The sequence below is a fragment of the Apaloderma vittatum genome, unplaced genomic scaffold, assembly GCF_000703405.1.
Source record: "Apaloderma vittatum isolate BGI_N311 unplaced genomic scaffold, ASM70340v1 scaffold7562, whole genome shotgun sequence".
Taxonomy (NCBI): domain Eukaryota; kingdom Metazoa; phylum Chordata; class Aves; order Trogoniformes; family Trogonidae; genus Apaloderma; species Apaloderma vittatum.
In genome coordinates, this window is record NW_009701857.1 from 1 (window position 1) to 25,427 (window position 25,427).

At 34.0% G+C, this 25,427-nt stretch overlaps 1 protein-coding gene across 1 annotated transcript in view; it reads left to right on the forward strand.

Moving 5' to 3' along the window:
- Positions 1-481: 481 nt before the first annotated feature.
- The window catches only part of NCAM2 (neural cell adhesion molecule 2), a gene marked incomplete at both ends in the record, with an annotated part of 90,996 nt that continues 66,050 nt past the window's right edge, over positions 482-25,427 (forward strand). The window contains 7 exons of the mRNA XM_009879308.1: positions 482-556; positions 1,286-1,492; positions 3,808-3,951; positions 6,432-6,569; positions 11,390-11,507; positions 16,567-16,727; positions 24,130-24,275. Coding sequence (XP_009877610.1) covers positions 482-556; positions 1,286-1,492; positions 3,808-3,951; positions 6,432-6,569; positions 11,390-11,507; positions 16,567-16,727; positions 24,130-24,275 — 989 coding nt within the window. The remainder of the gene's footprint in view (positions 557-1,285; positions 1,493-3,807; positions 3,952-6,431; positions 6,570-11,389; positions 11,508-16,566; positions 16,728-24,129; positions 24,276-25,427) is intronic.

Genomic DNA, 25,427 nt, shown 5'->3' on the forward strand with positions numbered 1-25,427 from the left:
AAAATAAATAATAAATAATAATAATAAATAATAACAAATAAATAATTTTGCATAGTTATTTTGCATAAATAATCCCTGCACCAGTAACACTGGCTGTGTTGGATATGTTATTCATACAGTCATGGGACCATAAGAAAGTTCAAGGTGGAAGGGACTTATGAAGATCTCTAGTCCAACCTCCTGCTCAAAGCAGGGTCAGTTACAAAGACAGAGCAGACTGTTCAAGGCTTTATCCACTGAACTCTTGAAAACTGAAAGAACCAAGATTGCGTAAGTGAGCAGTCTGCTCCACTCTCTGACTTTGCACATCATGAAAAAGTTTTCACTTATGCTCAGTGTCTTATTCTCAGATGCAGTGCTTATCTGGAGCTTTTTTATTTGTTGCAGTGTGGTATGGAATAAGAAAATACAAAATCTGGAAATATAAAATTTAAACTCATACAAGCCAAAATGTGTTCACATCCCACTTTATGTTTTTCAGCTCTACTTCAAGTTACAATTTCACTTAGCAAGGTTGAGCTCAGTGTGGGTGAATCCAAATTCTTCACATGCACAGGTGGGTGTTCATTTTACTTGTAGGTATGTATTTTTTGTTACAGTTTGAAATTTCTACATAATTTGAATTAACTGATTCACAATACTAACTTAATTTAGCATATTTTTGTATATTCACATTGATTAGTGATAATTAGCAGATCTTCACTGGCTTCACATTTCTGGTCTAGAGATTATTCATTTCAGATACTGAATCAGTTTGAATTGTTTATATCAGTATAAGTAGTTTATATCTATTAGGATGCTTCATTATTTAAAATATTTTCGCTGTTCTAAACTAAAGAGTTAAACAAGCTACTAGGCTAAGCTTTATTATCCACTCCAGACGTATAAAACACCCAAAGAGTCTTTTCTGATGAGGCAGAAATCAGTCAAGAGGTGAAGAGTTTGAGTATGCAGCTGCCTCATATGGATCCTTGATGTTGCTGAGTTCCTGTCCGACTTTAACCGTGACTCATGGCCTGACTACACCGACAATGCCACTAATAACTTGACCTGTTGACCCAGTGATTACTGAACTGCCTATTTCTTTCTTTTTTCTAGTTATCCTGTCTCAGCAATCATACTTCTCACTGCAGTTTTGCCTTATTTGTCTTCTTACAGACTTTCTCACGAGTCTCATAATTTAGCAATTCTCTGACATTGCATAGACATTGTGCATTGGGCAGAAATACGGGTTGGATAATAGATGAAATTCTAATGTTGTATTGTTTTTTGGTTTTGTTTATAGCTATTGGTGAACCTGAAAACATAGACTGGTACAATCCACAAGGAGAGAAGATTGTTTCTAGTCAAAGAGTGATTGTTCAGAAAGAAGGTGTTCGATCACGTCTAACCATATATAATGCAGATATAGAAGATGCTGGTATTTATCGGTGTCAAGCAACAGATGCTAAAGGACAAACTCAAGAAGCCACTGTTGTTTTGGAAATTTATCGTAAGTGAAACATTTTGAACTAGCAAATGAAAGACCATGTTTTGAAAGCTACTGCTGCTGAGAAAGTAAAGCCTGTCAAAATATCTTTCTAGGCTCTGAACCTTATTTTCCCAATAATTACAACTCCTGAAATTCAATTAATAGATACTATGACAAAAACTTAAATTGAATGGATAACCACTTCGTAATAGTGTAGATCACTTTACCTTTGTATCTTAGATTGCCTTCTTCAGAGGATGCCCCTCATGGAAAACCTAATTTTTATCACAAATGTATCTAAAACCTATTGCAAATACATGCATAAATAAAGGTGTAGGAAGTGCGACGTAACTAAAAACGTGGAGCTTAAACTGAATTAGTTATTTTTATGTTAGTCTTTTTGTATTCTTGGTCTTATAATGGAATTATTCTACGAAGCATTGAAGCTTAATGTGTTAAGCAACTAAAATGCCTTTAAGCTGCAAACAGCTAATTCAGCAATATGTCTGAAAAGTAAATACATTCTGTTGTGGTAAGAGATTTTCTGAGAGGTTTGACTTTTTTTTCTTTTTTTTCAATTTAGTTAAATAACTTCATGTTGTGCTATATTTTTAGACCAATCAAAAATACCTGAAAGCAATACATTAAACAAGTATACAGTGAAGATATAAGGCAACATCTTTGTTGATGAAAGGAGGGGATATATGCCAGCAGCTTTTCAGCTGAGTTATTCTCTCGTTTCATTGGAGAATAGTTTTTTAATATTCATTAAAAAATATTTCTGGATGGACTGAGTCCTAAGGAGTTGCAATGAGGCAGGAAATACAAAGTAGAATCATAAAACACTGTTTCTGAAAGGTACAGATATACTGAGATAATAAAAGATGTATCTTTAAAAAAAAACACAAAAAAACCAGAACAAAAACCAAGTATTAAAATGGTGATACCAATTACAAGCTATTGCATGATGACTTGGAATTTGGCAATTCAAAGGATTTCAGGTTTTGTGGAATTTGTACTCTTAAAACTATCAGTCACTCCACTAGCAAACTGCTAAGCAAGGTTGAAATCTTCAAGTATTTGTGTGTGGTAATTTTAATAATTCTGGGGTTAGATAAACCCCAAGACCTGCACAAAAATTGTGAGAATTTGTGGCAACTGACGTATAACAATTTCATTATTCGTATTGGTGATGTATTGTTAGGAAAAAGCAGGATACCCTGTACTTTTAGCATGTGGTTCAGTACTCACTGGTATCTATGAGAGTTTTTCTTCTGACTTATGGTCAAACATTTCAAACATTAAATACAAATACTTTTACAAAGTGTATAAGACATGTATGAAGTGAAAGTGTTCTTCCTCTGCAATGGGAGCTGTGTGGGTCATTTGAACCTGAACTCATATTGATACAAAAAGAAGGAGACGGAGTTGCATCTCTGACTTAAGTTCTCTAAAGTGTCATCTGAAGTGTATTTGGCACTCTTTGGTCCTAGAGAGCATACAGTAGTTTGTTTCTTCTGTAGTTTGTTTCTTTCTGCAGAAATTCCTCCAGAATTTTTTTGTCAGTTGGTTTCTGCATTAGATCTTGTATGAGATCACAGGTTAATGCAATGTTGGACTTCTGACACTAAATCCTAATAATACTGAACTTATTCTACCCACTAACAAAATTAAATACCAGGTTTGGTTATTTGAGGCTTGAAAAATGACAACTTCATCAGGCCTAAAAATGTCTTATTTCCCAAAAATTGCTACAAATTCTTGTGATTAATAATATTTTTTCCCAATAGTTTTCCACTGGCTTTTAAGATTTTATGCTTTACTCAGATGATGTTTTTCAGTCAGTGAGGCTCAAGTTCCACCGTTTTAGTAAGATTTTGCCAAATAATTTTGGTGGATTTGATGGAAGTTTTGGTGGAATAAAAATGTGAGCTGTTAATTCAATAATAAGATCATGAGGAATAAAACGCACAAGAGTATAAATTATTATATTAACCTGTATATACAAACCCCTAAAAAATAACGTTTCAAAACTGGGCTCTGGAACATTGAAAACAATGAAAAATGTATTTATAAAACATACTCAGCTTATATAAATAAACCAAAATATTTTCTTAATGCAAAATGATTTTAAAATCATTCGTACAGATAGAATGAAAGTCATGTATCAAGGACTATTTGAGTCTATATGGGAAAATCATATTATGGAAATAATTCTGTGTTATTGCAATGACTGGGTTTTTAATAGTCCTTTTTATTTTATTTGGTGCCACATATAATTTCAATGCTAAATGAACTGGAAAATACTTACTGTATTCTGTTTTCTTCCTTACCAGAAAAGCTCACTTTCCGAGACATAGTATCTCCACAAGAGTTCAGGCAGGGAGAAGATGCAGAAGTTATTTGCCGTGTTACTAGTTCACCTGCGCCTGTTGTCAGCTGGTTGTATCGGAATGAGGAAGTCACAGCTATTGCTGACAGTTAGTATTTTGGTAACTCTTTAAGTTATACATTCTAATTAATATTAACACATTATTGTATAAGACTAATTTTCCTGAAGAAAGTCACACATTAAATTCACATTTGTTTTGTTATGTTTCCTTATAATAGGATGTGTAGACAGTATAATTTTGTCTATATATAGACAGTAGAGTAAAAGGAGACAAAATGTTTTCCATTATATCTAATTTACTCATGAGAATATATCCTGCTGTATCCATTATATTATTCTTCTATGAAAGTTGAAAAGACATCCAGCCAACACCTACCATTTTTATTTCTTGTTACCAAATAAACCCTCTTTTGCAGCATTTTAAATAAATAAATGTTGATCTCCAGTCCTCTTGTTCATCTCACACATTAAATATTTATGTTAAAAACAACAATAACGAAGTTACCAGTGCTCAAAGAGTGGCTAGGTCTTGCTTTTTCAAAACATTCTGAAGCCTACCTCTCTGGGCATTGTCTAGGGACGGGAAAGAAAAAGATGATATAATTTGCATGTGGTAGTGTATGAAATGGCATTAGTGTTCAAGCATGACTTTAATAAAGTAGACATAATCAGCGTAAATGTGTTGAGGGCATTGATGTCCTGTAAACCTCTGCCAGGTGAAGCATAATTAAATTTTCTTTTTTCATTTCTCTCTTCCTTTTCTGATAGAGTTCTTGGTAATGAGACAGAACTCACATGGTATAAAAAGCTGTTTTATTTCTCAATATGTATGTACATAAGTTCTATGAATAGACTCTTAGCTGTATGACTACATAAAATCTTTTCTACCAAGTGTTGTTTATTACTGTTTTGCAGTATCAGTGTTGTGTTGTGGGAATTTTAGCATGCTTTAAAAATCTAGCAGAATCAAAAAGAAAAGTGAAAAATGATGCTTCGTTGCTAGTTAAAACTGAAAGATAGTAAATCATCATTCTCCAACACTGAAAGTATAACAGTGGTTCAAAGAGAACAAGACAGACAGCTGTGTAACAGGTATGCAGGTTCATCAAAAAACACACACAGTGAACTGGAGGAAGTAATTCTCCTCAACAGAGTCAATTAATTTTGACTAGTTATGGCAGGTTGACCTCGGCCAGCTTCCAGGCACCCACCCAGCCACTCCTCAACAGGTAGAGTTGACCTGGCTGGATGCCAGGTGCCCACCAAGGCTGCTCTGTCACTCCTCTCCTCAGCTGAACAGGAGACTAAAAATACAATTAAAGGCTCATGGGTTGAGATGAGGGCAGGGAGATCACTCAGCAGTTACCCTCACAGGCAAAACAGACTCAGCTCGAGTCGTAATCAATCAAATCAGAGTAGGGTAATGAGAAAAAAACCTAACAACACATATTAAAAACCATTTTCCTTGGGCTCGACTTTTTTTCGTGATTTTCTCTACCTCCTCCCCACAGAGGCACAGAGGGATGGGGAGCGGGGGTTGTGGTCGGTTTCGCTAGTCCTTCCTCCTCAGCAGGAGGACTCCTCACACTCTTCCCTACTCCAACATAGGGTCCCTCCCACAGGAGACAGTCCTACAGGAACTTTTGTAACATGAATCCTTCCCACAGGCTGCAATTCATTGCAAACTGCTCCAGCATGGGTCCCTTCTGTGGGGTGCAGGCCTTCAAGAACAACTGCTTCAGTGTGAGTCCTCACAGGGGCTGCCCCACAGCCCCTTCCTGCCAACATCTTGAAATGTTGAACCCAATGCATTAGTTCAGACAGAAAGGAGAGAGAAATTACATTCAGTTTACTCTTGCAGATTATAATTTTGCTGCTGCAGGTATGGGGAAAGCATATGCACACTTGTTCAGGATCTGATTTTTTCGATGAGGTTAAGTTACTCAAAAACTCTACTGAATTTCAGTTTATTTTAGACTATACTGAAGGTAGAGTGGTTTGTTGTATTGTGTCTTTGTGCCTATTTCCATGAAGTGTTGTAGAGTGAGGTACATCAACTGAGTAATAGTCAATATGTGAAAGAACGGGAGGAGGGAAGGAGAGCAAGCAAACTGAAAAATACCTGCACATAGTGCCATAAAATGAGCACAAAGACAGTTGGTAAATCTAGATATAGATGGAAGAATCATTGTCTTACTTATTTTATTATAAATTTCTTTATTTATCTCATTTACATCTCTTTAATCTTTTCATATTCTGTGTAGGTGTTCATGAATATTCCACTCAGTTTGCAATACTTTATAAATTTATCTTCTATGTGATGACTTCTTATAATAAGTAGGAAGATATGTGTGGAAAATCCAGATTGATTTTTAGGAAATGGCAATGTATTTTAGAGTGGGAAAAAAAGTAATCTCGGCTGACATCTTACTTTTAAATTGATAAATGTTTTGTCAATAAGCATTCTGATATTACAGAGCAAGTACATAAATATTACTCATTTAAGTTAGTGTTCTTCATGTTATTTTGATTTACTAACACCACTTAATCTCTTACTTGCCTTCCTAGATCGATTTGCAGTGTTAGCAAATAATAATCTCCAAATTCTTAAGATCAATAAAAGTGATGAAGGAGTATACAGGTGTGAAGGAAGAGTGGAAGCCAGAGGAGAAATTGACTTTCGGGACATAATTGTTATTGTGAATGGTAAGGAATAAAAGTTGTTGAATTGACGTCTTGCTTTACTTAATTATCATATCCTATTTTAAAATATATCAGCTTCTGAAAAATCATGGTTAAATTTATTACTATAGTTGTCATATCTGTTTGGTATTGTTTTTCTATAATTGTAATTGCTTAATGTCGAAAAAATTCTACTATACTGTGTAAATGAATGCATTGCAATTCATATCAGTGTATATAAGTACATAAAACCTGGATGATTGTTTTTAATCATTCATAGAACATTGACAATCACTGCAAGAGTTCAATTTTAGATGATAATGTATAGTAGTTTAGTTGACCCTCTATCTTCAGTATTTTGTCATTTACTCTTAAAAAAAACCACAATTGGCTTTTCATAATTACTCACCTTCACTGCTTTAACGTATTTTATTATAGTTTTCAAAGTCATGGGTGGATTTATTAACAGAATTACTTATAGATTTTAAACGTTTTATGTTTTATGATTCAAATATATAATGATATAATTAATGGGCAGATTACAATCACAAATATGATTCTTCTTATTTTTGTTATGACTCTAGACATTCACCTCTAGAATTGAGTTCACAGAGTTGGGAGGAGAAGAAGTTGCCAACAGGGTGATCCTGATATGTTTTCTCATGTAGAGTGATGTCAATTTAGAGTTATTTTCTGTTTCATTTCTAGGAATAAATATATTTTCCTGCATAAAGATAATATGTTAAACTTAGCCCAAAATTGCTTTTAGACTAATACTGAAAATCAGAAAGGAATAAAAATTGTAGTTCTTTTTGATGAAAAGGAAAACATATGAATGAGTTGGATTCAGAAAAAGGGGGGGGGGGGGTAAAAAAAAAAAGGGGGGGGGGGGGAATTAAAAATGGAGTAATCTGGCCTCTAAAAGCTACATGGGTGTATTTTCACCATGTGTCTTTTTTTCAAAAACATAAGCAGTAATATTTACTTTAGAGAATAATCGAAGCTTGGTGCAGAAAGAAAAAGTTGTCGTGACAGCATTTGTATGTAGAAACTATTAAAAATTTAGAACTTTACTGTTTATTTACTTATATTAAAATAGTACCTACAGAATCTACAGAAAGATGTGAGATCTATGTAAACACACAGCAAGAACTGTACAAGGTCTCCAAAGCTCAATAAACTACAACTAAAGAATATTGAAGTAAGAGTACTTTTGGAAAGCTGGCAGACCGTGTCACCTATAATTTTACAATTTTAAAAAAAATATTTTTTTGTGAGAGTTAGTAGGGAGAGTGATGAAATTAATAATTAAATCAATAATATTAGTCCTTACTGTTATATATTTATTTAGAGTGTACTGTGGAAATACATTTTCAGGAGGTATAGGGGCTGATATTATTTTAGCTCTGCTAATTTATTTTGAGAGTAGCAGAATTCTCCATGTATAATGTTTCTCTACTGCAAACAGTGTATGACTGTGTTGCTTTTTGACTGTCTTCTCTAATATATATCAGGAATTGATATTGTTTATATTTTTGCAAATATGATTTATTCTATTGCTTATATATACTTCACTCAAAATTGTAAGCTGTGGTAGAACTAATGAAGACCAGTCTCTCAATGGTAGATGATATGGGATCAAATCCTCTCAAGAGGAGAAGAAAATTAAAACTGGAATTAAACCTGTGATTCTCATATTTACAAACAAGAAGTAAGTTCCCTCTTGAGGCATTTTGGCTGTATACAAGTCATCTCTGTCCAGGTGGATGATACTTGCCTGGAGCATGGTTTCTTGACGTGTGTGGAGGCAAGAAAAATTAATCGACCCTAGAACTATCACTATAAAATGAAGTATTAGACCTTGCAATCACCAAAATAAAATGATGAAAAGCCACTCCGCAAATGAAGAGCGGCTGAGGGAACTGGGTTTGTTTAGTCTGGAGAAGAGGAGGCTGAGAGGAGACCTTATTGCCCTCTACAACTACCTAAAAGGAGGCTGTAGTGAGGCTGGTGCTGGTCTCTTCTCTCTAATTACTAATGACAGGACAAGGGGAAATGGCCTCAAGTTGCGTCAGGGTAAGTTTAGATTGGATATTCGGGGGAAGTTCTTTACTGAACGAGTGGTGAGGCACTGGAACAGGCTGCCCAGGGAGGTGGTGGAGTCACCAACCCTGGAGGTGTTTAAAAAAAAAGTGGATCTAGCACTTGAGGCTATGGTGTAGTGGTTAGGTATGCTGGGATGAAGGTTGGACTAGATGATCTTCAGAGGTCCCTTCTAACCCCTAACATTCTGTGATTCTGTGATTCTGTGATTTAAAGACAGGTTTCAAAAGTGCATTCCTTCTTTGCCTGAAGTTAGGGAGCTGTACCCATATTTAGGTACCTAAGTAAGCAGAAGAAAGTTTTACAGTTGGTGAAGCAGCATATGCAGATGATATTGAATAAGTGGAAATTAAATTAATTTTTAACCTTTGATACATGGAAGACTTACTATTTTCTTGAGTAACAATTACTTCCTGAGGAGCTGCAATTAGGTGATTCTGAGTAATTTTTTTTTACTTTTTGGGGAAGAGTAGTAAATAGAATTAATTTCTTATAAATTTCTTACATTAAAGGGGAAAATTCTTGTTTTGCAATAATGGTACAAGTTTCAAATAGTATAGAATTTGGGGGAAAGTAGTACTTATAACTACAGATAGAGATAACATTGTAGAGATGTATTTCATTTTGAAGATAAGGATTTAAAGAAGACAATTGTGTCTGTCTTCAAACTATTTATTCTATTCTCCGCTCCACCTGGATGCTAAGGTGGTTGATGTAACATTGGCTAATTCGTATCTGAGAGAGATGCAAATAACAGGAAACAGAGATGAAACGGATAGCATTTCTTTTGGACCATAGTTCAGTACATTTTCTTCTGTGCCAGTGTCCAAACTGGCTGATCATTCCAGCATTTATGAATCAAGTCACATGCATGTAGTTTTAAAAATTAAAAGCTGTAAAAGAAACTATTTTAAAAGCGATATTCAGTGTACTGGTAAATGTTGTGAGACTGATTCTCGTAACACGGAGTCTGTTTTGAAGAGTATGGTGATGAAGACCTGCAAATGCAACAAAAATCCTCTGTCTACTAAAGTATGGAAAAGAAGAAAACTGAGTAAATTTGCAGTGGAAGCATTAAAATCTATGTGCCTAGATTATTGGCACATAAATTCAAACCAAACCTCAACAAATTTCCTCCCAGAAGAATGATGAGGAAAAAAAATTGACTTTTGAAAATAAAAAAATAATATTTCATTTATCATTGCAGTTATCTCTCAGAATATTGAAACACTGAAGTAATGTGCTGATCTGAGTCATAGTCCTTAGTTCTGAGCAGTGAAGAACCTGCTGCTTCTGACAAAGAATTGTTTTGTCCCCTCATGTTACTGAGTATATTTTGGGGTCTAGACATTAGGATACACTGCAAAATGGCTAGACTATATTAAGCACTTTCTACGTGACATGTTTTCATGGAAGATGGATAAATTGATGTTGCACAACAGAAGGTTTTTATATGCTGAGTAATGGCCCATGCAATTTTACATGAGAAACAAGTGATCTGTGAAACACAGGTTACAGCACAGCACAGATTTTACTGCTCTAAAAAGTGTGAAAGGTTCATAACAATATTTATTTGCTGATCATTGATGATTCTGGTAGGTTATTTTTAAAAAAATTTGATGTATTTAAGGTTCAGAAGCTGGAAAGGCTTCTGAAGTAGACTACTAAAGCTGAAATGTTTGGTGCAAAGCAACAGAAGTTGATTCTCAGCATCCTGTGAGAAAAAATAGTGGAAGCGCAATTTCCAGGGAAGCCAAAAGCAAATTCTGAGGTTGCCTGTTTCTCCTTCTTTCTCTAGTGAAAGTTAAAGCTAGAAAGGATAACTCTGAGTCATTTTGTTGACACAATGTTCTTGCTAGCAGAGACCTGTATTTCATAAAACTCCAATCTTCTTTTCCTTTTTTTTTTTTTCCCCGCCCATTCTTTCTTTTCCTTGTGACCTCATCCATTCTGCTGGAATTGATTTATTTGTCCATTTACTTGATAATTAATAGAAACAACTTTAGGACAGCTGTCTTAAAATTGTTATATGAACAGTAATATCGGTAAATATCAGTAATAACTTCATCCCATCAAGAACAGACAAAATTTGTTACTCTCAGAACACAGTTACAATTTTTGGAAATACAATTTCCAAAAGTAGATTATATCCCTTCAGTTCTATCACATGTCACCTTTTGCAGCTGGTGATACTTCTGCCCAGTTATATGGAGGAGTTCAGTAAAAAAAGTTATATATGTGTAATTAAAGTCACTACATACTGACACGTGTTTTAAAAAACACTGTCTACATCAGTACACAACTGTATGTTAGCTTTATAACTTTATGACTGTATGTTAGCTTTATAATTGAATGAAAGAAGAAAAAGGTGAGAGATACATTTTTGTTTGAGATAGTTAAATTAGTGCCCATCATAACTCTGTTGTGTCTTATATATGCTAGGTATAACTTCAATCACTTTAAAATATTCTGTAAGAAAATAAAACTGCTGAACAGAACTTTTAAAAAAAATTATTCTAGCACCAAAAATGGGTATAAATGCCCTGATAATTTTAAAAATCTTGTGTCTAAGAAAAGTAAAGAAATATTAGTAACAGTGATTTGTATTGTAACTTGATCTGTAAAGGTAAACATAAATTCCAAAATTAGCGAAGAATCCTATCCTGTGCTTTAAATTTCTCTGGAAACACATCAAATAACTTTTTTTCCCCATTAATACGTCATAATGTTTTATTTTTCAGTTCCTCCTGCAATTACTCTGCTACAGAAATCCTTTAATGCCACTGCAGATCGAGGAGAGGCAATAAACTTGTTCTGCAGAGCCACAGGATCACCTCCACCTGAAATCAATTGGTACAGGTAAGTTCATCTGAGGTCTGCACATTGAAGCCCATTGTTTTAATGGTCCACTAAGCTGTGCAACCTTAATTTCTCTACTGAATTTTAAGAACATTTGCTCTCCATTTCTATTCTAAATTATAAAGCTAGATTCAGCATTAATAAGTGCATGAACTCACACACGTTCAGTTGCACTCAGATTACCAGCAAGTGAGATAAATGTAAAAAGTAATTAAAATACCATATTGGTATGATTTCTTCACATTTGAATGGAAGCAAGTTGAAGCAGTAACTCCATATCTTCAAACACTACAAACAAAAAAATCCCACAACATTTGCACAGGAATGCCTCAGGTAAAAAAATACTCAGCTACATAATAAATAAATAGCCAATACAGATCAGCAATATCAATAACAAAGATAACATTTTTCTCATTTGTGAGAATAGATTCTGAACCTAACTCTCTGAGATTCGGAGAGCATAGAAACCCCTAGGATATAGGAATGGTTTATTGAATAAGTTTCAGGGGTGTTTAATGTAATTTTTAAAATAAAATACATTTTTGAAAACGAAACTGCTTTTAGATGGAAATGGAACTGCTTTCATATGTGGGTTTTGATGATATCAATGATATGAACATAGTTACAGCTCTGTCACTTGGGAACAATTGACATGTAAAATTTGTAAGAATTTAAATATCCATCCACTCTATATTCTTTCAATTTTAACAAAGACATACAACAGTCCTGGGATAAAATATCTCAGACATCTCACACGAGTGCACATTTCTATTTTAGACCTGAATAATTTGCATTTACTTATATTATTTTGGCTGAATTAAAAGGGCACTGCATTTTTAAAATGGGCATAGAAGGGATTTCCATCAGTTCTTAATCTTGTTTGGAATCTTTGGACAATGTTTCATTCATTTAAGTGTTAGTTTCCTTTGACTGACACCTTTTTCTTAACATGCCATAAGTCAGATACAAATTTAAATGTTTTGCTTGTGCAATATGAATCTCAGGAGATGTAAATATATAGAAAGAAAAATTCACTCATTAATATGGCTTACAGTTCAAAATTTAGTGACAAGGAGGAAAATGGAAATTAAAATATGTAGAGTCCAAATTACTGAACTGATGCTGGATTCAATCTAAGGTTGAATATTCAGTTTATTTAATGTCTTAAAAGTAATTTTTTACAATGTGTATCTTATCTGGCCAAAATTCTTAAGACCTGACTGAAATCTGGTATGCTAAATGATCATTGATGTTTTATATTGTTAAGAAAGAATGCATAAATTTCCAAATTTTGTGGATATCTCAGTGCTATCTTTTCAGTACAGGCTGAATGTCTTAGAGGGATGATTATCTAGATGTCTGTGGATCAGAGCATACTGAAGATTTTACTTTGGTTTTCCAGCCCATGAAGCCACAATTAATTAAACATCATTTGTAAAGATTTTACAAAAGCTTATACTTGTGTAGTGGATACTGAATCTTAAATGCAGAAGCTTCTGTTTTATTCCTATTTCAGGACCTATCTCACAGTGAGGAGTATTGGCTTATGTGCGTCCCTTCACTCTTTTTTGTTTTGGTTTTATTGTCTTATTCTTTTTTCTTATTAGACTATAAATTCTTGGCAGTAGAAAATATTACTGTTTTTTTATTTGCTGAGAGGTTGTAAAGTGCCAGGTGGAAAAGGCCCCTGCTCTCTGTGAAAAAATGTTAATATTGATAGGCAAAAAGGAGAAAATTATGGGAGGAGCTTTTTTTTATTATTTATTTTTCACCCAGAGGAAGCATACTTTATTCTAAATTTTATTCCAGTACTAAAGTTCTGAAATCTCTCTCCTGAAATGTTCAGGTCCCTTTTGTTTCACATATAGATAGCTGGAAAAGGATTCAGAATCACCTGTTATCTTCTCCTTGTCCTTGAACTTATTTCACAGATATGTTAAGATAAAGACCTTAGTTTTCTAGAATATTTCAGATACTTTTTCTGTAGAAATTAGACTGAACATAAGAAAACTAGATCAACATATTCCTTCTTGATTTTGAGAAAAGGTTTTAGTGGTAGGAAAGTCTATGACAATCAGTTCATCTAATGTTAATATTCTTGTCATCTATTAAGAACGTAATTGGATCTGCTTACCAGAATTAATGGCCAAGGTATCGTAGTCAAGTTTCATTCTATTTAATGTACTTTTTGTTGAATGTAAGTTGATATTAACCTCAGTTTTAAGTAAGTGTTTCTTTTTTTAATAAAGAAGTGGAAATGTATCTTGAATTTGTTTAAGTGTTAATGCTGATTTTGGAAGGATTATAACATTCGTTTACAGTAAGGTACAGGAATTGTGTTCAGTTTTATTTCCAACTGTATCATTTATTTATGCAAGTTCAGTCATTTTAATTAATTTGCCTCAGGTTAACCATTTGTAAAATGAGCACATTTAATAACGTGATTTAAGGGAAGTCTGGTTTTGAATACATAGCTATTCTGTGAAGAAGTCAATAGAGATGCAAACTATTTTTACAGAGAATAATGTTTACTTGTAAACTATCCAAAAGTATACTGAGCCTTCTGGAGACCTGAAGAAAAGCTCCAATAAAAAGGGTAGGGATGATTTCTACTCCATTCTACTGGAAGATTTTTGTTCTATGTTACAGAAAGTATATCTGTACCTGTTGAGATGGTTCATCAAGGTTTAGCAAGGCCCACATACTTTGGATCTATTGTTGTGTATTATTGCCTTCCTTGCAATGTACTGATATTTTAGTGAATTAAAAAACAAATTCTATAGCAATTCTTTTCTGTTGTTTCCTTTTTGGTGTCAAATGAACAGATTTAATAGGTCAGCTTCAGCTAGGACTTGAAAAATGTCTGTCTTTAAAATCAAATGACAGTACTATTGAGGTGTCATATATTCATCTGTGATGACTGTAAGCAAAGTGCTGGACAAAACAGTAGTTTCATGCTTTAAACTCTTTAAGGCATTAACTGTTGTGGTAAAGCTTTAACCATTTGTTGACCTTCTTCATTCCTGGATGCTGACAGTGTTTAAGATTTTTGTCAATTTGAGATAAATTCATCTGAACTAATGTGTCAATCTTTCTCAAAATTACTTTAGTTCACTTACAAATTAGTCAAGAAGAAAGGTCAGCAAGGTTTAGCTGCTGCTCTCTTTGGTATGCATATATACTTTGTTGATATTTAATGGACCAAGAGAATATAATTATTTCACCATTTAAGTGATATCTATATTAAAGCTGATATGATATTAGTGTAAAGCGTAACCTTCAGAGAAGCAGTGCACTAATAGAATTAAATTAGCCGAGACTGAAAGATAAATATCCAAATATGCAGGTCATGAACTGGAAACCCTTACTCATGTGAACAGTCCTACTGAAAACATGATGATTTTACATTTGTAGAGATAATTTGCACCAGTGAAGTTTTAGGTGGTCAATCCCCTTATCTTTATGGACAGAATTTGGAATTATCTAACAAAAGAAATAATCTACTTTTCATGTGTTATTCGTGTTCTCCTGTTCTCCAATATCAACATCAATTTGAGTCTCTCTCTCTTTGCTAGAGGGTCCAGGAAAGTGCTCATAATCTCATATCTGCTTAAATATTGTGATAGGTATATGTGAAGTGTGCAGTAACAGGCATTTGGAAACTACTCCTGATCTTGAATATCGACTTTTGTCTCCTAAAAGAAATCACTAGATTTTCTATTTTTTTTTTTGAAACACCTGTGAGGAAAATTACACCTTTTTTTCCCCTGCAAAACAGTTTCTGTTGTTTGCTTTGGAAAGGAGATGAACAAGTGTCACAATAATATCTTGAAGTCGACTAGAGTTATTTACAAAAATGTTACTAAAATACAAGCTATATAGATGCCAGAGGAATCCTATTATCGGATACTAATGTGGAAATCGTATTTGCTCAAGTCTTGAAGTTAAAATAGATGTCCTAAACTAGTGTCCTGGTTTGAGCTAAACAGAACCAGAATAGCTTAGCATACCGTAGCGTAGCATAGCATAGCATAGAATATTTCAGTAACGCATAATGATTTCATTTTAAAAATGGTTTATTTTCAAAAGTTGGCATTGTCAGAAGGATTATCAATGCTTACGAAAATCAGGCAATTTTTTGTAGGTGCTTATGAGAAGGGACTGTTGATGATTCAGCAGAAATAAGATCAAAAGAAGTCTACAAAAACTAAGCAGAATGTGAATGAATAAATAAATAAATAAAGTTAAAACTGCCCTCTGGAAAAAGAAGCTGTTTTGATAACTGTGTGTATGCCAAGATGCTCAAATGGACCAGTCAAGCCTTGATCAGCCCTCAAAATTGTTCACAGGTTTTATTATTTCTGTACCATCTGCTCAGAACTCATTCTAACAACTGGAGACATGCCTGCTTACTAAGTTGTGGCTAGCCAACAACAGCTGAGAGCAGGTAATTTGGAAGGGGTTTTATGTGCCAATAGGCTCTACGTGTATATAATTTAAAATATTTTTTTTATTGCTTGATACATTGTTACTACTGTGAACTGCAACAGTTGCACATAGAAAGTGCGTTTTTGATTGTTTCTCACACACAGTTATGTATTTGTCGCACAAGTTTCTTGCTATCTTTCCTTAAGTGTAAGCTGTATGTTAGTTCTGTTCACAACCATTCTTCTAAGTTCAAGTCAATATTGAACATTTAAGAATAAAAATGTAGTATTTTTGATACATATTTATTTTAGAACCTGACAATAAAATTGTGAAGCTGGAGTCTTGAAAATGAAAATGCGGTTCAGAATGCTTTCCTTGCATCTAGACTGTGCACATTCTTATGAAAAAAAGAAATACTGTGAGCCTGTAGAGCAGTTTTTGTCATCCTAAAATCAACTCCCTTCTACGCATACTACTAATTTATGTCATGTGAGTTAATGCATTTTTAAAGCTGATATAATAGCAATCTCTTCCCTCAAAGATTATTTTTAATGCTTTGATGCTTCCATAGAGCACTGTTTCAAAGTTTGGAACCCACCAGTTGATTTATGCATTATTCTTATTTTCTTAGGAATGGTAAACTTATTGAAGAAAATGGAAAATATATGTTGAGAGGAAGCAATACAGAACTAATAATACGAGATATAAAAAATACTGATGCTGGTCCTTATATCTGTAATGCTAAGAACAAAGCAGGAAGTGATAAAAAACAGACATTCCTTCAAGTTTTTGGTAAGTACTTTGTAATACATTCCCTCCTTCCTTTTTAAATGTACACAGTAGGGAACTGAGGTGATAATTCACAATTTTCAGTGGAACGTTATTACTGCAAGGTGACTACTGATGCAGCAAAGCACTCTATGTTTAATATTACAGCTTTTTCCTCCCTGTTGGCTACTTTAACCTTTACACCTGAATTTAATTTTGAAAATGCTATCTTCAGCATTTGCTTTTCTACTATTCAGATACAGTACAATAGACTGTTACATTGTTGATTCACTCTACTTTTCCTTTAAAATTTGGCTGCTTGCAAGAAAACCAGGAGGAGAAAATTCTGAAAAAGAAAAAAAAAAAGTGTTCTTTCAACTTCTAAGCAGTATTTTATTTTTAAATAAAAAAACACCATGCAGAAGTGTTCCAGATTTTTTGTTTTCCTTTCTTGATTTTTACTTTTTAAGTGCAAGATTATATATGTTTTCCTATCTGTGTCTGAAAGCATGAAAGTAATAACAGGAAAACTCTTATTTCTCTTTCTATGCTTTACCACCCAATCTGTATTTATGATTCTCTTCTTTACATAGAACTGGTAATTTCTCTGAAGTTTTGTATAGCTGTAACTTGCTGAGAGTAGACATCTGTGCAAATGTAGAAAACCTTCCTAGAATTATTGTGCAGGATAAGGCTGTAGCTTACTTATGAAAAACTAACAAATAACTAATGTGTTGTGGGTTTTTTTTCACATTAACTATAGCTTGCAGTATAAAGACTATCTATATTTGCACAGTTGAAGCGCATACTTGGAACCATTGGTAAATTAAATTTTAAATCCCAGATAAAACTAGTAGTAATTTATACAAAGTGAAGTAATTCTAACAGGAGAGGGTAACCTGATAACTTGCACTAGAAGCGCAAATCAACGGGATTGGATAAGACTGTTGTTGGGGATCTGAGAGCTGGAGTCTGAAGCCGTGGGGCTAGGGGGACAGGTCACCTGTGACTGAGTGTGTTCCACTGCCTTTTTTGTTTGAGAAACTGCCCTGTGCTCTGCTGTCTCCAGTGCTCCCTACTCCAGGTGGGTTGCTTAACCATTGGGCCGCTTTGTTCTGACGTACTCAAAAATTATTCTTGGTTACTTTGTGAAGGAAAAAAGATGAAATACAGTCTCAAGTTTCATCTGAGCCTTCAAGATGTACAACATCTTGAAGATTTTTGTGGAAAAAAACTAAACATTTCATTCAACTGAAAAAAAAATTGGAAGACTAGAAAAGACTTGCTAGTTTTGCTGTGCATTTAGGGAAGTTTCAGATAGAAACAGTTTTGCATGTTATTTGAGTAATTTTAAGTATGGCTGAAATTTATTCAGTTTTTGCCTAGGCAAAATAACTTTTTAATACAATGAATAGAGAAAGGGAGACACAAGACTAAGAGTATTTCATATATACGTTCTTCTGTCTTTTAACAACCACTATTCTGCGGACTCCCCAGAAAACTAAATCCAAATGATTTAATGGAAACTGTGAGTTTGTTTAATCCATTTTAAACCTACACATCCTGTTTATTTCCATGACATCCTAAAGTCCTAAATTCCTTAAATAATTTTTTTCTTTCATGAAAAATTATTTCTTAAATTTAAGTTTGGAGCCTATTCACTTCTTTGACTGATAATTCTCATTTTAAGAATAAAAGTGGAGAATAATTTCACGTTTATTTACATCAAAGGTAGTTTTCTATCTCATTGGTTCATTTATTTTCTAAGCTGCAAGTTTCCAAGCTGTTCAGTTTCTCCTACTGTGAAAACCATGATGAATCTCTGAACCACACATTCCTGTACCTTTCTGGTTATAATCCAGTGTCTGTGAAATGGCAAGGCAAGGATGTATATTTAGAGTTATTTTTCCTGAGTGCTTTACTGTTGGATATATTTAAATTATGATCTGTGATCTAGTTTGACTTTAGGGAATAGTATCATAAATTAAGCCTCTTACCTCGTTTATAATCTCTAAAGCTCAGTGTAATTTTAGTTTCACATTGCCTTTACAAAGTTCACCTCTACTTTAGCTCCTAAAATGTGGAGCATAGTTGTATTTTCTCTTAAAATGAACTTTACTTTTGCTTTTGTCTCTTTCACATAGGTTGGACTCCCATTTATACATACAGCAAACAACTTTTTATGCTTTCTTCCCCTTAAATGTATTCAGAAAAATGCAGTTTGAAAACAGCAAGGAAGATGACTGATTATTATAGCTAAATAGTACACAGACAGTTTGTGTTAAAATGACCTATCAAATTATATTTTTTATCCTACTGCATCAGCTTGCTTCTCTCACATACCTGCCATCTTTCATTTTCATTTACAATGCATGCACCTTTGGACAGTGACTATTGTTTCTATTACAACATGGTTTTGGCAGTCTTGAAACTTGTAATACCGGTAATGTAACCATAATGCAATAAAAATAACAGTTACATCAGAGCATTCAGCATTTAAAATTTCTAGTACTCTGGACTTTTGAATGCACATACCCATCTTACTGCCATCTAACACCTGCATATGTTTAGTTTCCATGTGTGACCTAGACTTTTTTGTTACACTGTTATTTTTGTTATTTCCAGTATCAGTGTTAAAAAAGCTGTTTTGTCCTCATATCAAATTCTTATTCTGACCATTTTTCTGCAACACTAACACATACACAGGAACCTGTATGCACACACCCTACTCTCCTCAATTATTCATCTTTATTAGTGCTTTTTATCTGTTCTATCTAATAAGATGTAGAAGAGTAAAGAATGCCCTGTTTCCTTCAGAGGATTTCTTACTGATTGTGATTTGGTAATCTCGTCTGTCATCCTGTTATCTGCTGTAGTTCCCTCTGTGTCATTATCCATTTCCACCTAAATGATCTCATCCATATTAATGCTTCGGATTTGTACTAAGGTTTTTGATACAAATTCATTTCTGTGTAGTCCTTCTGAACAGTTTGAAACCATAGGTGTTCTTCCTTGAATTCTTTAAAATATTTTTCAGTATTTGTCCCTGCTTGGTAGCTAACTTCCTATATCTCTTTCACCCATACTATTCAGTTTCATTGTTTTCTTTGATTTGTTTTGTGATGTAATTAGTCATATATATGTATAAATATACACACTTGTGTGTGTTTAGATGCATATAGTTTAGCATTTTAAATGATGAAATACCACATTTTTAGAGTTATGGTCACCCCAACAAGAATTTCCAAAATAACATAATAACAAGAAGTTGATTTAAAAGCAGTCCAGAAAATTCAATACCTTAAAGCCTTCCAACATTGTTTTACTTTCTCAGATCTAGACATTCATTTCTTCATCAGTCCTTCCCCAGAGTGATGACAGTAGTGTTCATTTACCTTGTAATAAAAAATCTAATCAGGCTAAATGAAACAAAATTAGCTTTAATTAAAGATGTATTCATGCTTTATAAGAAGAGTGCTTGTATTTTGAAGGTAGTTTTTATACCTTAATTTTGTTTTCTCCTTAGTTGCTCATTTCCACTCCTTAATCACTCAAGTGCTTGTTTCTGCCATTCGATGATTCATGAACAGTTGAGGTTTTCGACAAGTTTTCTCTCTTCTGTACATATGGTATAGCAATAAGACTTTCAATGTCTAATAATATCTATTTCTAGAACGAGAAAAATATATTTTTTCTTTAACCAGAATTGGTAAAATTGGAAGGAGTTTTAGCATATTTGGAAGGAGTTTTAGCGTAAATTAATTTGAAGATCTCTACAGTGTAGGTGTTTTACCTACGTAATCAGAAAGATGGTAGTCTGAGCCTATAAAAATATTTTACTGGAGTTTCACTAGTTACTGACAATCGATTTCATGAAAGTCAAATGGGTGACAAACACTTCAAGAAGTGTTACAAAAGACCCCTTATAATATTGCACAGTTTAAGCACTTTTTTTTATTTATTTTATAGATTTTTTAATGTATAATCTGAATCTTTCATAGCAGGAAGGTTTTTGCAGTAACTTTTATTGGTTAGTGAAAAAAGTATAGGCTATTATTAATTTATTATCTGTCATCAGGCAGATTAGAGGAAATGTAACGGACCTTTCCTGTCATATTCCTTTTAAATATTTTCCAAATGTTAGTATTCAAAACATTTTCCCTAAGCAACTATGCAATGTATTTATGGAAACTCTTCATTTAAATTCACTGCTGTCTCTAGAAAGGGAATCCTTATAGATCTGTGCCTGGAACTATTCGTACCTGCTCGTCCCAGATATTATAAACTATAACAACGGTAGTCTCACGAAGTGCAATTCATCAATTAAAGATATAATGTCAAAAGTTCATACATTTTCTGTGTTTCTTATTCCTCTTTCTTACATCCTTACCTCTACTTTTCAAAGTAGAAATGATGCAATCTATAAAGACAGTGATGCCAGTTCTCTCAGAAGACAAGTCTTAATCTCTTTGAGTGTGAAGTAGTAATACCATTTTAACATGTACAAAGACTTGGGTTTATCATGCACTAAATCAAGTCAACACTTCATACTGGTGTGTGTGCGAATCCTTATCATGTCACAAAGCAAGTTTCAGGAGTCTATTTCTTGGATATTTCCTTGCTGAGCAATCTTATTTACTAAATTCAAAAGTTACCAGTAGTTTCCAGGAGGACACAGTTGCTACCTGATTCAAATGTGGCTGTGCAGGAAGATAGTATAAGATTATGATTCCTGAAGTGTCCTACTAATCAAGAAATCCTATCAGGCAGCAATACAGACATATACTAATCCATGTTTGTAATAAAAATAAGCTGTTTAAAGAAGTTTTTTTGATGAGATATAATCAGGACTGTCTCAAGCTTTATACATGTGCTGCTTCCCAAGTCTGAAGAAACTCTTGTCAAAGATATGGGGAGAAATGTGAGAATTCAATTAATGGTGTATCTTTTCCAAAAAATTGGTTGCAAGCAACCAATAACAAATCTGTAACCTCAGGTTGCTATCCATGTTTTTAAGCTTTGTGGAGAGGCTGTACATACACACCAGTGTGCTTAGCCCTTCTCTAAGAAAAATCCAGAAGAGACCAAGAAAGAATCTTAAATAAACTTTTTTATGGGGCAGTTTTAGAGATCTTAACACCAACCTTCTCTGCTCAGACAGCAAACTTTCCAAAACGTAAATGCTATTTTTTTATTTGGCAGCATCCCTCTGTTGAGATTTCGAAAATACGTGTCTAGTAATAAGCAGTTCCTTACCTTTCAAATAAAGTAATTTTATTAAAGATTAAGTATAACTTCTTTCTGTATTCAAGCTGTCTTTCACTTCAGTCAGGTCGTTCAGTTTACAATTTTTAAAGTACATTATAATAAAAAATATTTTGGTATTTTTGACTGAAGAAACCAGCAAAGGCCTGGATGCTTCCTAGGTTTGCATTCCAAGACCTTATAGTTCCATTTGTTTTATACTTGCTAAAGTACAGCAGGCAAATACCAGTTCAGTTTGAGAATGACCTTGTCAATATAGAAAGTTAAAGAGTTGAAGATGAGGAGGAACAACTGTTTTAGTATTTCTGTCAATACTAATCTCAGCATTCTGAAATTAATATTATTATTGGCATGTACAGAAATATATTTTAATGTTTGTCAATGTGCAAAATGTCATAAAATAGTAGTCAGTTTAAAAGCTTCTAGTAACTAGTAAGTTATGACTTGTGACGTACAAAAATGAAGCAATTAAATAATATCCCCCACACAAGCTCTCTTCTTCTTCCTAGCAGTAGCTCTCAGGTAGATATATCTGACTATTAATCAGTGCTCATTCCTTTAAATGTCATGTCTAAAATGTCAAGCTAAGACTTTTTGTCATGTAGTGATCCATTTGAAGAAGGCCTTAAAGAAATTTAGAATAGAAATCTGAAATTAAAAGTTAATGAGTATTAGTTATATATTTTAAAACATACATCGACTTGAGCAGATCATATTGTTTGTCATGTTGTCCAGGTGGGGGAACCCTCTTGTTCTGATGGAAGTAATGTAATTCCAAATTTTGCAAATTTCTGACATATATAATTCCATGTGTGATTTTTCTGGTGTATGGTATTTTTGCCAATTATTGTTTCCAAGAATGATATTATATCAAAGGAAATGAAGGGAAGAAGATATATAGTAGCTGGCAGACATGCCTGTGTAAATATAGTACCTGAATACCATGGTGAAATATTTCATAGGCATTTGGATGATCCTGAGAATGAGAGCAACAACTGAACTTATTTTGAAGTTTAATATAGTTATCTTTTATCCTGAATTCTTTTTTATAGTTGTTTCAACTGGCGTCCCTGTGTTAGCACTGAGAAGAGTTTCAGCTTTTCTCAGCCAAATTGATGTTCTGCTGCAATGCTTTGCTTACTGCCTTCTACTGCATCCCATACAACTGGATCTGGTTGACATTTCAAGAGCCTCTGATCAGTCAGGGTGTTTCCTTTCTGTACATGTGTCACTCATCGTAGATTATATCTTAATGAAGCAGGATATTAGTTCAGTGCTTTGTTTGGTAAAATATTAGTTGTTCATCTCTATGCAGTAAAAACACAATAGATTATTTCTAATAGTCAAGGGTGAACAGACAGTAGACAAGCAGCAGGAGTATCAAGATAAGGAATGAAAACTGAGACTGAGAAAGGTGTGGTGTAAATGGATAAAAAAAGAGATGAAATATCTGGATATAACAAGTTGTTTGCCTTGGTAATGCTGAATGCAGAATCTATGAGACAATGGACGTAAATTAAATAGTGGTCATAAAATGAGAAAGGAGACTAGACATGAGTAAAACATCCTTCACCATGAGTACAACTGGATCTCTGGAGCCTTCTCTACTCGAGGGTGTATTGCTGGCTCATCATCAACTCCTTGTCTACTAGGACCTCCTGGGCCCTCTCTGCAGAGCTGCTTTGCAGCCAGTCAGCACCCGTGCACTGGTGCATGGTCATTCCTGAGCAGGTGCAGGATCGTTGTGGGATCATTGGGTCTTTGCTTCATTCTTGAAGTGCCAGAGAGTGGCAAGGGCTGCCTGGTCCCCCAGAGATAGCGAGCCCGGAGCAAAAGACAGAAACATAGCCAGCAGGGCAGGGGCCTTCTCAGCCAGGACCCGTCCCACACTACCCAGCGAGGGAGCAGGCAGCCCTGGCAGTGCCAGCCGTGCCAAGCCAGGAGTCCAGGTCATCAGACATACAGAAATCGTTGTTGTACAATTTGAAGTGAAAAAAGCTGGTTGCTCTTATATATGATAACATTAAACGTTTAGTTAATCCTAAGTGAAAATACATGAATGCACTTTCACCAAAAAAAAAAAAATAAAGTGATTTAAAAGATAGATTTTGCCTTGACGTTCTTTGTGCTGGATGAGTAATGTAATTTGTATTTTTAACAGTACAGCCTCAAATAATACAACTTAAAAATGAAACCACGTTTGAGAATGGGAAAGCCACCCTCATCTGTGAAGCAGAAGGAGAACCTATCCCAGAGATTACTTGGAAAAGGGCCATTGATGGAGTAACTTTCTCTGAAGGTGACAAGGTAAATTGGCTGTTAATGTCTAAAATATCTAAGTATGTATTGTCTAGCTAATCTTCTTTTTGTAAGCAAAGAATTACTTTAGAGGTAGATTAGTACTAGGTTCCTCTGGAAGTGGAAGGAATTGGAACTTTCCAGCATAATAAGAGAGACATGGTGATTCTAAACTTTAAAATTAAAAAAAAAAAAAAAAGTGTGAAAGAAGCAATTCAAGTGCTGAAAGGTAATTCATCTCATCAGGCATAAATTTTGATACATGAGCCCTACTAAGGGTTTAAATTATATCTTGATTGTAATGGCTATCCATACTCTTCTTAGCTATGTTTGAACTCTGTACAATGTTTCTCAAAATGCAGTGAATCTTAGAGAAATATGAAATAAGAAAATCTGAATACTTTAAAGTTGTTTTTTTTTTCCCACTTCCTCACTGTTTTTTTTTCCTATTTTTCTTTTTACTTTTATACTTCCTCATACAGAGAACTAGCCTATAACTACAAATTTAGCCTATTTTGTTTTTCCATTTTCATGTTTTTTACAAAAATAAGTTGAGTAGAGATAGATTACAGTATGACAATGAAGGAAGTTGGTTGCTGTAGGAACAAAAACTGTAATTAGTTGGAATGGGGAAAGGAAAAGGCAACCATACAGATAACAAACTGTTTCTGGAAGGCTTTGTTTTTCATTTTAAAAATAATTTTCTTTTAATATTTGAACAAATATTTTCGTCATAATTTCCTTATATGAACTACAGAATTTCTCTTTATAGCTGACTAATTCAGAATTTTTACTCCATGTAATCAAATAGCAAAATACAGTCTTCTTGCAGTTGTTTGTATATTTATAGCTGTTGCTTAAAAAAACAATGGATAAACACATAACAATCATGACACTGAGGGCATTAGATACTAAGTCACTCAGTTTACAGGGAATTGCTGTATATTAAGGAGTTACATACTTCCAGTATATGTGTTCTGAAGGAGAATGTCTAGTCTGGTCTAGTCTCTGACTTGACCTGCCCTGGAATTGAAGCAGTTTATGTGAGATTCTGTCTAGCATTTTCCTGCCCTGTGATTTCCATTTTGGAGAAAAATAACAGTATTTTTGTAATTTGTTTTTCTAATACTTTTACATTAAAACAAAAGAGTTTCTTTCCCT